Here is a 13,146-nt window from a genome sequence, read left to right as displayed (position 1 = left end):
AGATTTAAAAAACAACATAAAAAAATTAATAAAACCAAGAGCTGGTTCTTTGAAGGATAAACAAGATTGATAAACCTCTGGCCAAGCTCACGAAGAAGAAAAGAGAGAGAACTCAAATAAACAAATTAGAAATGAAAAAGGAGACATAACAACTGATACCACAGGAATACAAAAAACCATAAGGGAATACTAAGAACAATTATATGCCAACAAATTCAACAACCTAGAAGAAATGGACAAGTTTCTAGAAACATACAGCCCACCAAAATTGAATCAAGAAGAAATAGATAATTTGAACAGACCAATCAATAGAACTGAAATAGAATCTATAATTTAAAAACTCCCTATAAACAACAGTCCAGAACCAGACAGTTTCACAGGCAAATTCTACCAAACATACAAACAAGAACTTATACCTATCCTTCTCAAACTCTTCCAAAAAATTGAAGAGGAGGGAACATTGCCAAGGACATTCTATGAAGCCACCGTCACTCTGATACCAAAACCAGACAAAGACACCACCAAAGAAGAAAATTACAGGCCAATATCTTTGATGGTACAGGTGCAAAAATTCTCAACAAAATATCAGCAAACCAAATCCAACAACACATAAAAAAGATCTTACATCACAACCGAGTGGGATTCATCCCAAATTCATAAGGATGGTTCAACATATGCAAATCAACGTGATACACCACATAAACAAAAGACAAAAACCACATGATCATCTCAATAGATGCAGAAAAGACATTTAACAAAAATGCAACATCCATTCATGATAAAAACTCTTACCAAAGTGGGTATAGAGGGGACATATCTCTAAATAGTAAAAACTATTTATGACAAACCCACAGCCAATATAATACTCAATGGTGAAAAGCTGAAAGCCTTCCCGCTAAAATCTAGAACAAGACAAGGATGCCCGCTGTAACCACTTCTATTCAACATAGTATTGGAAGTCCTAGCCACAGTAATCAGATAAGAAAAAAAAATAAAAGGTATCCAAATTGGAAGGGAAGAGGTAAAACTGTCATTATATTTAGATGATATAATACTATATACAGAAAAACCCTAAGGACTCCACACAAAAACTACTAGAACTGGTAAATGAATTCAGCAAGGTAGCAAGACACAAGATTAACATACAGAAATTGGTTGCATTTCTTCACACCAACAATGAAGTATCAGAAAGGGAATGTAAAAAAAATCAATACCTTTTAAAATCACAACCCCCCAAATAAAATACTTAGGAATAAACCTCACCAAGGAGGTGAAAGACTTATATGCTAAGAACTATAAAACATTAATAAAGGAAACTGAAGATGATTCAAAGAAATGAAAAGATATCCCATGCTCCTGGGCTGGAAGAATTAATATTGTTAAAATGGCCATATTACCTAAAGCAATCTACAGATTTAACATGATTCCCTATCAAATCACCCATGACATTTTTCACACAACTAGAGCAAATAGTCCTAAAATTCACATGGAACCATAAAAGACCCAGAATTGCCAAAGCAATCCTGAAAAAAAAGAACAAAGCAGGGGGCATAACCATCGCAGACTTCAGATAATACTACGAAGCTACACTGATCAAAACAGTGTGGTATTGGCATAGAAACAGACACATGGATCGATGGAACAGTATAGAGCCCAGAAATAAACCCACACACCTACAGTCAATTGATCTTGAACAAAGGAGGCAAGAATATACAATGGGAAAAAGTCCCTTCAGCAAGCGGTGTTGGGAAGATTGGACAGCCACATGTAAATCAATGAAGTTAGAACACACCCTCTCACCACACAAAAAAATAAACTCAAAGTGGCTTAAAGACTTAAACATAAGATATGACACCATAAACCTCCTAGAAAAGATCATAGGCAAAACATTCTCTGACATAAACCATACCAATGTAGGTCAGTCTCCCAAGGCAACAGAAATAAAAACAAAAATAAACAAATGGGACGTAATCAAACTTACAAGCTTTTGCACAGTAAAGGAAACCATAAACAAAACGAAAAGACAACATACAGGATGGGAGGAAATATTTGCAAATAATGCGACCAACAAGAGCTTAATTTCCAAAATATACAAACAGCTCATACAACTCAACAACAAAAAAACAAACATACCAATCGCAAAATGGGCAGAAAACCTAAAGAGACATTTCTCCAAAGAATACCGAAGGCCAATAGGCATATGAAAAGATACTCAACATCACTAAATATTAGAGAAATGCAAATCAAAACTACAATGAACTACATGCTCACACCAGTCAGAATGGCCATCATTAAAAAGTCTACACAACATCGTTAATCAACTATACTCCAATATAAAATAAAAATTAAAAAGTTAAACACAAAAAAATTAAATAAAATACCTTCAAAAAAAAGAAAAAGGTCTACAAATAACAAATGCTGGAGAGGGTGTGGAGAAAAGGGAACCCTCCTACACTGTTGGTAGGAATGTAAGTTGGTGCAGCCACTGTGGAAAACAGCGTAGAGGTTTTCCTCAGAAAACTAAAAACAGAATTACCGTATGATCCTGCAATCCCCAGGCATATACCCAGACAAAACTATAATTCAAAAAAAGATACATGCACCCCTATGTTCATAGCAGCACTATTCACAATAGCCATGACATGGAAACAACCTAAATGCCCATCAACAGATGAATGGATAAAGAAGATGTAGTACATATATACAATGGACTACTATTTAGCCATAAAAAGAAAGAAATAATGCCATTTGCAGGAACATGTATGCAACTAGAGATTATCATACTAAGTGAAGTAGGTCAGAAAGAGAAGGACAAATACCATATGATATCACTTATATGTGGAATCTAAATTATGACACAAATGAACCTATCTATGAAACAGAATCATAGACACAGAGAATAGAATGGGAGAGGGATGGATTGAGAGTTTGGGATTAGCAGATGCAAACTGGTATATATAGGATGGATAAACAACAAGGTCCTACTGTATAGCACAGGGAACTATATTTAATATCCTGTGATAAACCATAATGGAAAAGAATGTGAATATGTATAACTGAGTTACTCTGCTGTACAGTAATTAACACAACATTATAAATCAACTATACTTCAATAAAAAGAAAAAAATAAAAGGGAGGAAAACAAAAGACAAAAACAACCCAGTCACATAGCCTAAGGAGGAGGGTAGGCAAGCAGAAACCTAAAGGGAGTGAATATCAATTAACAGATCTCTAACCACACTCTGCAGCATGATCTAGCTTTGCAAAACATCACAGAGACAGAAGCCAAGGGAGAGGTCAGGTCCACTGGTTTGCAGAGGATGACATAAAAATGGGTCCAGAGTCCAGATCGGTCAGGGAGTCACATGCTGGGAAGAAGCCACCCAGATTCACAAGGAGTGCTGAGAGGGCCCCGTGAGGGTGGAGGACTGCCCAAGTCGGTGGGTAAGAGGAGGACAGATGACAAGGAAGTAGGGGCTCACGACTAGAAGGCCAAGGTCAAGACCTTGAAGGTAGCACTGCTCCTGATGAGTGAGATGGATGGGGCCAGTGTGGTGGGAAACAGCGTCGAGAGGAAGACGGCAAGGAGCTGGCATAGGTGGGGTCAGATCGTTGATGACAGAGGAGAAAATGCAGGCAGCGGGGTACACACGGGTACAAGGACCTGTCTGAATCAACCTTTACAGAAAAGGAACCCATGAGCAGTATGACGGTCTATACTTACTGGGTGTCAGAAAGGAAACGCCATTCTGTTCTTCCAAGCCTACATTTGGATCTTTCCAGGGCCCAAAAGAGAATGAATATTTGAACAACGAGCAGTCAAGAGTCAAGGAAAGCATTTTTAGAGCCTTTCCCTCTTGAAGTGTATTTTGCTCAAGGAGAAAGGGAAGTTTTTCAAATACAGATTTCAGACTAGCCACTCAGAACCGTCCTCTGGAGGCCCTTACCTTGGTCTGTTTCTTCTCGGTGGCGTAGACGATAGAGGTACAGCAGACTTCAGCGATCTTGCGGCCCTGGCCGTAGAAGGACCAGCAGCAGATTTCGTCCCCAATGACATCCTTTATGAACAGGACCCTTCCATTAAAGCGCAGCGATAGCTTATCAAACAGTTCGATGTTCTTCAACATATTGTCGTCAGAATTGCTGCAAAAGAACATTTGATAAAGTGATTGATTACAAGCTGGTGTTAACAGCCACCACTAGTGGGGGAGTGTTTCCACACACCGGGCCCATTATCTCCAACATCCCTTTTCAACCTCACAGTAAGCCCGTGAAGAAGGCACTACAGTCCCCAAAGCTCAAAGGAAAGCAAGGGTCAGAGAAATTAGGGAACTGGCTGAGGCCAAAAACTAATAAATGGCAGAGCTGAGCCTCAAAAAGACAGCTCTGGCCTCTAAGTCTGCGCTCCTCACCAGCGAGCTAGGGCGGACGCCCTGCTGTGCAACAGCCAGGAATGAAATGCTGAAACCACGGGGTCTGCAGGCAGAGGCACCAGGTCGGGGACATGGAGGAGAGCCCCACAGAGCCACATGAGAGGCTGAGTGACCTGCCCGAGGGAGACTTTTTATCCTGGGCCCATTTATGGGTCTTAAATAACTTCATCTAATACCCCTACAACCCATAAGTTCCTGATTTAGAGCCACATGTTCCCAAGAGCCAAAAGGCATTCTAGAAACCTGTATATATTGCTAGTGGGAACATAAAATGGCATAGTCACTTTGGAAAACAGTTCGGCAGGTCCTCAAGTGATTAAACGTAGAGTTACCATATGACCCAGCAATTGCACTCCTAGGTATCCACCCAAGAGAAATGAAAACATGTATGTGTACATGCATGTCCACAGCAGCATTATTCCTAACGGCCAGAAGGTGGCAACAACCCTAATTGTCCATCAACTGATGAATGGACAAGCAAAATGTAGTCTGTCTGAACAATGGAGTATTCTTCAGCCATAAAATGAATGAAGTACTGATGCGTGCTACAACGTGGATGAACTTTGAAAACGTTATGCTAAGTGAAAGAAGCCAGACACAAAAAGCAACATATTATAAGATTGTACATATATGAAATGTCCGGTGTAGGCAAATCCATAGAAACAGAAAGCAAAGTAGTGGTTGCCTAGGGCTGGGGGAGATAAGAGGGTGGGGGCCATGGGGAGTGACTGCTAACAGGTATAGGTTTCCTTCTGAGGTGATGAAAATGGTCTACAATTAGGTAAGTGGTGATGGTAGCACAACTCTGAATATACTAAAAAACACTGAATTGTGTATTTTTAAACGGTGAATTTTATGGTATGTGTGAATTTGATTTCGTATCTATCGATCCATCTGGGCATTCTAGAGGTGCAAAAAGGCCACCCTCATCTGAAGGGAACGAGGGGAGTGGGCCTGGCTGGTTTGAGTGCAGATGTCTTTTCTGGCCAACACCTTACCTGGTATACGAGTATTTGTTGTTACTTCTGTTGTAGAGCAACTTCACGGCTGGCTGTGGGTTGTTTTAAAAAAAGGAAGAAGAGAGTCACTTGGAGTGCAGGTGCAAAGGACCACCGGCTTCCCACAGCACTGGAGCCCTGCCATCCGCCTGAAGAGGCAGATAAGCATAGCCTGCTGGCTGGGGTGGGGCTGGAGAGGGAGACTGCGTGAGCCAGCACCAGGAGAAACAAAAGATGAGCTATACTCTCCCATTCCTGACCCCTTCTCAGGCCTTGCCCAGGCAATTTCGCACATTTTTATTCCAAAACTTACTCAGAATAACCTCCACCACTTTTGGTAGCAAAAGAAATGCCACAAGGTTGCCTCCACCATACCTTATTTGAAGTCGCTATAAGTTTCTGTTCTTCCTTGGATGAGGTGATGACAGGAACTTTGCAGAAAGGCTCATAAGTATCTTTGTTCTGCTGGAACAAAACATGCTTTCAGCCTGGGAGGCCTGCCCAGCATTGAACTGTTTAAGCTGGCCTGCCGGGCAAAGACGGACTCTGGCGAGGGGAGATGGGGCAGCCGTGGCTGGGAAGAGAGGAGGATTCTCAGCACCAGTGAAGTAGGATGGGGGACGACCAGGAGTGGAGTTCTCCAATGAACCCGCTCTTCGGCCAGGACTGTTGTATGCCAGGGTGCTTGGCATATAAATACTAACAACAATGACACATTTCACAGCCCAGGAAGCCACTCAAAAATAAACCCTAAATATGGCAGATGAAATATGATTGCATCAAAGCTCCTAAAACCCCACTGCAATGACTGCAGAGGAATTATAAGCCCATAAGGAGAGAAAGAATGGGAAAAGTGAGGTCAGCAGACAAAAGATGTCAAAAATTCAAGTCTGGAAAGCAGGTCTCAAGTGAGTGATAACCAAGGAGCAGAACGCTGAAACCTAAGTTGGCAGATGGGAAAGAATCCACAGCTTTGAAGGCTGGTGGACTCAGGGCAAGAGCAGAGGGTTGCTTGCTAGTCAACAGAAGCACTGGTGAGACCTCCAGATGGATCCCCTACCCCAGCCGGGCAGGAGAAAAGTCCACTTTCCTGGAGCAGTTTGTACAGGAGAAGACAGGGCTGAGCTGCTATTCCGAAAACGGGAGATTAAGTGAACCATCTACACACTAAATGGTGAGCCCTACCCCCACCCCAGCCCCTTCTCCTACTCAGATCTCAGAAGGCAGCCAGTTGGGCTTATACCCACCAGGCAAGAGAGTGGAGGATTCCTCTACAGGGAACCACCTGTCCAAAAAAAAAAAAAAAGGCTTACAGATTCCGACATTGAGAGTTCCCACTGAAAAAGCCAGCCTTATCATCTGCCACTGAAGCCCACTGGACAACAATACATACAGTGTTTCAGAGCCTTTACTCTTGAATTTCAACAGACCAAGGACCATCAGATTATACCCGGAAAGCCTCTCAAATATGAGACTGAAACCAAAACAAAGAGAAAAAGTAAGAGAAGGAGTCACACAATGAAGGCAGCAGAAAGAAAACTTCAAATAGTATCATCAGACAGATGAGAGCAGATACCGCATCCCATGAAACAAGATCAGCGTGCTATATAAAAAAGAGCACTCGGAGAACTAGAAAAGGCTCTCGGGAGTCAGAAATACGATAGCAGAAATGAAAAATTCAATAGAAGCGTTGAAAAGATAAAACTGAAAAAACGCTCTGAGAAAATAGAAGGATAAGGGCAAGAGAAATTAGGAGGTCAGTCCTGGAGGTTTAATCTCAGACTAACAGAAACCACAAAAAGGAACCCAGAGGGCATGTCTCTAAGACAAAGATGAAACAGAGATTCCCTGATGTGTCTGAACATACCAGAAGGAGACTGAAGTTTCTGAGAATTTAGGGCTGAATTAGGGATGTGTGCTTAGAAAACCAAGCAAATGAAAGACAATGAAGCAATCACTAATTCTGGCAAACTGAAAAGTTACACGAGAAAGGAAATAATCACTGTATACTCTGTGGCTCAACTGTTAACAATATTTACACAACTCAACGTAAACTCTGAGTACGGATTTAATCAAAACTGTGATAAACTATACTGGGAGAAGGAATACGTGCAGGCAAGTTTGGTAGTGGCTGGGGTGGTACATGAGCTAAATTTTAATCTTCTACAGAAACGCCAGTAGATAATGTGGTAAACTGGAAAATCAATAAATAATATAAGAAACAGGTGAGTAAAGAACTGCTGCAAGAATTAAAAGAGGCTGCTGCAGGGGTGGGAGTGGGTGGAAGGCGTATGCTAGTGTTTTTGACATCAACCTAGCTTACAATACTAACTTGCCTTGGTAAATGCTTTACATGCATTACTTTAATAAACATACCAATGAAATAAAAAATAACAAAGTAAAAGCTACAACATTCAGTTAGATTTACAGACAGTTCACAGACTGGCAGTAGCGGCAGGGGTGGTGCAAATAACAGCTCCTCAGGCAAATACCAGTTCCTCAGGCAGACTGGCATCGTGGGTACTGTCCCAGTGGAGAGCCACCCAAGAGCCTCACGTTTACAGATCCAATTCCTAGGACAACGCAAAGGGGTTCTTCTGATTCTCTGCCATGTCTTAACTTGCCTTGAAATAAATGGCTGCTGGCTACATCTAGAAGCGTTCTGGTTTTGTAGGGATTTTACTGTCCCTAGACTTGACCCCAGCAGTCCTTCCCCAGCTCCAGCTGAGGAGTGAGGGGTGTCTGTCTGTAGAGATTACGCTGGGCTCTCAACAATGACTTGTGGGATGAGAATAAGTCTCCCAACGAGTCCAGAGAAGGATCAGGTTTTACAACCCATGGCTCGGTACTGAAGGGTTACAATGCACACAGGGAGAGGACCCAACACCATGGGGGCTGAAATAAGCCAGAGAGCAGTCAGGTGGCCTCAGCATCACAGGGAAGCCTCTCGGGGGTCGCGCAGGCCAGAGGGGAGCAGCTCCGGGGTCAACTCATTAACTCTCACAACAGCTCAATGAGGGAGGGGGACAGTGAGAAAGGCAGATGAGTCTGGGGCTCTCCCCGCCCACACGGGGAGAAAAGGTGATACCTACTTGCAGGGCTGCCTGGCACTCTTCCACCAGGCCCTGGACCAGGTAGTACTTGGCTTCTGCCAGCAGCTCCTCGATCTCCCGGCGGCTCTCAGGCAAGGGGACCGCCCCGTCACGAAGGTAGTTGAGTATGGTACCAAAGTGCTTCCCACACCGGTCAATGAGGATCCAGCCTGTGGTGGGAGGAGGCGGGAGGAGAGCTGGGGTGTCTCTTGGCTCCCACCACCTCCGGGGAGAGCAGGACCACAGAGAGGGTTGCGGCCCCACCTGCCCAGCTACCAGCAAAGGGCTGACCAGGCCCCGCTGGCTGCAGACAAGCACACCCCAGACTCACTGGTTTGGGCTCCTTTATTTTATTTATTTATTTTTAACTTTTTGGCCACAACAAAGGAAGGATTGAACCGGTGCCCCCTGCGAAGGAAGCACGGAGTCTTAACCACTGGACTGCCAGGGAAGTCCACGGCCCCTGGGGCCTAAAAGCATGTTCCTCAAGTACCTCAAAAATCCCTATGTTAAGACTATCGCAAGAGGGCCTACCCCACACCTGGATAAAATGGGTCCAAATGAGCACACCCCATTGACAGGGGAAAGGCTTCTGGTGTGAAAATATCTATTCCCTTTTACAACAAAGCTTTTTTTTTCAGACTCCCAAATAACAGAGCCATTTCTAAGGAAGCAGACGGCTCACGCTGCAGGGAGTCAGTGACATCTGACTCCCAAGGGTGACCCCCAGGCACTCACCAGCACCACCACAGAAAATTCCATCCGTAACCCCCCAAACAAGTGTTTAGTGGCTAATGACAGCGATCAGAGATAAAATGGTGACCAGCCAGACCCTGCCCTCAAGCAGTTCAGTCTAACTTGGGGAGATGGCGCTGGCATTCATGAGATACGGAAACACATTCCAGCTGCTGACCGGAACCAGGCACAGTGCGAAATCGTGCCTTGTGGGTGGGGACAAGGCGAGTCCTGCCGCTTCTCAGTGTCTTCTCCAGTCTCCAGTCCTGGCCCTGGTCTGCAGGGCCGCTATGCGGCTTCGCTTCTCGAAATTCCTCCGCTGAAATGCAAATGCTACTGGGAAGAGGAAAGAGGACTGGAGCCTGGGAAGGGGAGGAGGAGGTACCAGAAGGGGAAGCAGGGTTGAGGTGAAGACCAAGTACATCTCAAGAGAAAACGTGAAGCCAGACAGGCGGAGAAGTCCCGGCCTTCCCGATAAGCAGGGTCACCCCGGGAAGGGGGCCCCAAGTCTCCTGCTGCGCACTGCAGGTGAGGAAACGCCAGCGCCCAGGGAAGTTAGGAGGTTCACACAGGAATCACTCATTCTCTGCCCCTGCTTTCCCTCAGCTTGGGAAAAGAGCCAGGTTTCCACTCCTAAGACCACTATGTCTTCCCAAATCCTCCTCAGATCCCAGGCCCTGGATCAGCAGCAGAGGCCAATGGAGGCCAAGGGCAGCCAAGGCACCTTTTCACGTCCGGTCACAAGTCGGCCCGCCTCCCCCGAGTCCAGCCCCGCCAAGTGTGCTCAGGTGTTCTAGTGCACTAGTTAGTGTTCTTTGCCGCCATCACCAGGAGAGTTGACAAGGAGGCCATTTCCACGTTCCGCTTTGCAACCACTCCTCAGTCCACAGTTCCTGGGCCTTTGGTTAAAGGTCCCGTCTCGTCCCTCCAGAGCCTTCTGCGCGGCACTTCCACGCTGCTATGGCCTCCTGAGTACAGCAAGAAGTTAATCCCCAATCTCGGCAAACACAAAGCAAATGTGTGGCCTGGAGTCAGACCCGGGATCCGAGGAAGGACAACGAGGCCTTCACAGGTGTGGTAAATCCTGTCACCTTGACAGTGCCCGCTGGACATTATGTTCCCACTCCTTTCTCCAGCTGAGACAACAAAGTGCGGACTCAGTATCTGTTCTGCAGCTCAGATGCCTACAGGGGCCTTGAGCACACAGGATAACCAGGTGCAGGTGGGCAGGGCGGACCACAGCCCAGGCCCTGCCTCTCCCCGCCCCCGCGCCCCCCAAGGGGGTTCTTCCCACTCCAGCCAAAACTGGCCAGGCAGGAATGAGGCCCAGGGCTGACAGAGCCCCTGATGTTCCAGGAGAAGCCAAAAATGCAGATTTCCCTGTGAAATTTCCAGACTTCTAAAGAACAGTAAACTGATTTTTTTTTTAAAAAAAAAAACAGAGCCACAACAGGGCCTGCTGGCCAGCAGCTTGTGACCCTTGTTGTTACCGTGGATCAAGTGCTCTCCCTCCAGCAAGCCGACAAGGTATGGAAAGACCGTATTATCTCCCCAACAGTTCCTGGTGATGGAGGCTCATTCCCCTGCATTCTCCTCAGATGAAAACAGAGGCTCAGGGAGGTCCAGGGACACTCCCAAAAGCTGGGGAGGCAGACCGAAACCACAAAGAACAAGCAAGGAACTCGTAGGAAAACTCTTTTCATCATACGAAATTGAGAAGACACGTAGAACCTCAGTCTTTGGGAGAAAGGGCAACAAATTCCACCCAGCCGCTCTGGGAAGAAAATGTCCTCGTCTGCCTTTGATGCGTGGACAACGCAGCCACTCAGAAAGAACGAGGGCCCCTGAAATCAATTACCCAAGTGACAGTCCAGAGTTTCCATAAACGAACAGGCGGACCGTGACACTGGGCTCTGGCTCAAGAATGCTGTCAGGAAATGCTTGTGGTGAAGGAATCATACTTTGGACAAATAAGGGCAAAAAAAAAAAGAGCAGAGCCAGACGCACTCTCCATGAGGTTTCAATTAACATTTTGACTGCAAAATATTTTAGTTGCTTTCAAAGCAGGAATCGATCCCTTTGAAGCAGTTAGCTCCAGTCCCCAGCATATAGACAAGCTAAGGGAAGCCAAGCCAGGTCAGGGTGACCTGGGCTCCCTGGCCCCTTTGGCAGGGCTGGAAAGAAGAGTGAGGGGTGTAGACCCGGAGGCTCTGGGACGGGTTGAGTGAGACAGCACAGGCCTGTACTGGAAACCCAGCTCTGCACCTACTTGCTGGATGACGTTGGTGTCTCACTTAACCTCTCTGTCCTACGGTTTCCTGTTCTAAAAATGGTTCCTCCCTGGGCTGGCATAAAGGTAAGATGAGAGAATGTACAGGAAGCACAGAGCACAATGCCGGGTCTGCCAGCAGCCATCAAATAGGTCTCTGATGGTGAGCCCTTTACATATGTCATCATCACTGGAGAACAGACGGGAGTGACAGCGGCATCCAGAGGCAGAATGTTCCAGCCCCCAGGAAGGGGGTCTGCGTGGTTTTTGGGGTGCCTGGGAGGAGGCTTGGCTCAGAGACGGGGGGCTGGACCGCCGGGCTTGCCCCCTCCCAGCCCCGCCAGCAGACCAGGTACATCCTCTCTCCTTCCCTCCCCCACCTCCTCCAGGGAGCTTTCACTGACCTCTCCTTCTCCATACTAAGGTATTTAGATTTTTATGGTCCCCAAACTTGCCTGTTCATAAGTTGCCTAAGGTACTTGGGTCCTTGTTACAAATTCAGACTCTTGGAAGTAGCCTCATTCCTAAATCAGAATCTCTAGGGCAGGGTTTCTCTGCCTCAGCACTAGTGACACTTTAGACCGGGTGATTCTTTGTTATGGAGAGACTCTCCATAGGGTATGTAGCCGCATCCCTGGCCTCCACCCGATAGCATTCCCACACCCAAAACGTGACACCCAGAAACGTCTCTGGATATTGCCAAGTGTCCCCGAGAGTCAAAAATCATCTCTGGTTGAGCACCACTGACTGAAATAGATCAAAGATCTAAATGTAAAAAATAATGTAAAAACTTCGAGGTATCAAAGTCAACAAATCAGACTGGGAGAAGATATTTACAACATAAGACCACAAAGAAATATGATCCAGAATATATACTTCTACAAAGAAAGAAAAAAGGAAAATGGGAAAATGTGTAAAGATACTGCCCGGCAGCTAAATGATGAAACACAACGCCCAATAAACGTAAGTCACTCAATGCACTGGAAATGCTAAATAAAACAACAAAGTACTGTATCATAACCATCAGATTGGCAGTAAGCAAACAATGACAGGTGCCCAGTGTTGGCAAAAATTCAGACCCCTGTGGGGAGGATAACTGACACAACCGCTAATACCTAATCAAGTCGAGGATATGATCCCCAATTCCCCTCTTGGGAATCAACTCCAGGACAGAGCTCCCAATGGTGGGTAGGACCTTAATGCTGTGGGCCCTGGGCCGGGGGTGTGGGGGGGTGGGGTGGGGCTGGCTGGGGCCTGGGGACTCCAGAGCTTTTTCATTCACCAAAGTAAAAATATTATTTTCTGGGTGTGCCATGATGTGGCAAAGGTTGGGAAGCAGAGCCCACACATGCACTGGGAGAGTGTTGGAGAATGATAATATTCCTAACAGTGAACACTGGAAACAGCCTAAATAACCATCACAGAACATGGATCCTTAAACTGCATGGAACACTCTACTTCAGGGAAATGTGTGAACTAGAGCTGTTTTCTCATGGATCAATCTCACAGGCATAACGCTCAGTAAAGCGAAAGCTAAAAGGCTACGGACAAGCTATAACATGTAACACCGTTTATATGATGTTTAAAAATGCACCAACTATACGGTGGTTACGGACATA

At 45.7% G+C, this 13,146-nt stretch overlaps 1 protein-coding gene across 3 annotated transcripts in view; it reads right to left on the bottom strand.

Annotated features, from left to right (window-relative positions):
• Positions 1-13,146, bottom strand: part of KCTD10 (potassium channel tetramerization domain containing 10) — a 33,568-nt gene that overhangs the window by 9,169 nt on the left and 11,253 nt on the right. For 2 of the 3 annotated variants that reach the window (XM_060028230.1, XM_069541313.1), the window contains 4 exons: positions 8,524-8,693; positions 5,807-5,893; positions 5,432-5,484; positions 3,948-4,143 (listed from right to left, as the gene is read on the bottom strand). In XM_060028230.1, the coding sequence (XP_059884213.1) occupies positions 3,948-4,143; positions 5,432-5,484; positions 5,807-5,893; positions 8,524-8,693 (506 nt within the window). Of the gene's footprint in view, positions 1-3,947; positions 4,144-5,431; positions 5,485-5,806; positions 5,897-8,523; positions 8,694-13,146 lie in introns of all 3 variants that reach the window. The other variant, XM_060028229.1, reaches the window with a different exon arrangement.

This window comes from Delphinus delphis, chromosome 13 (assembly GCF_949987515.2).
Source record: "Delphinus delphis chromosome 13, mDelDel1.2, whole genome shotgun sequence".
Taxonomy (NCBI): domain Eukaryota; kingdom Metazoa; phylum Chordata; class Mammalia; order Artiodactyla; family Delphinidae; genus Delphinus; species Delphinus delphis.
This window is presented reverse-complemented; position numbering and strand designations above follow the sequence as displayed.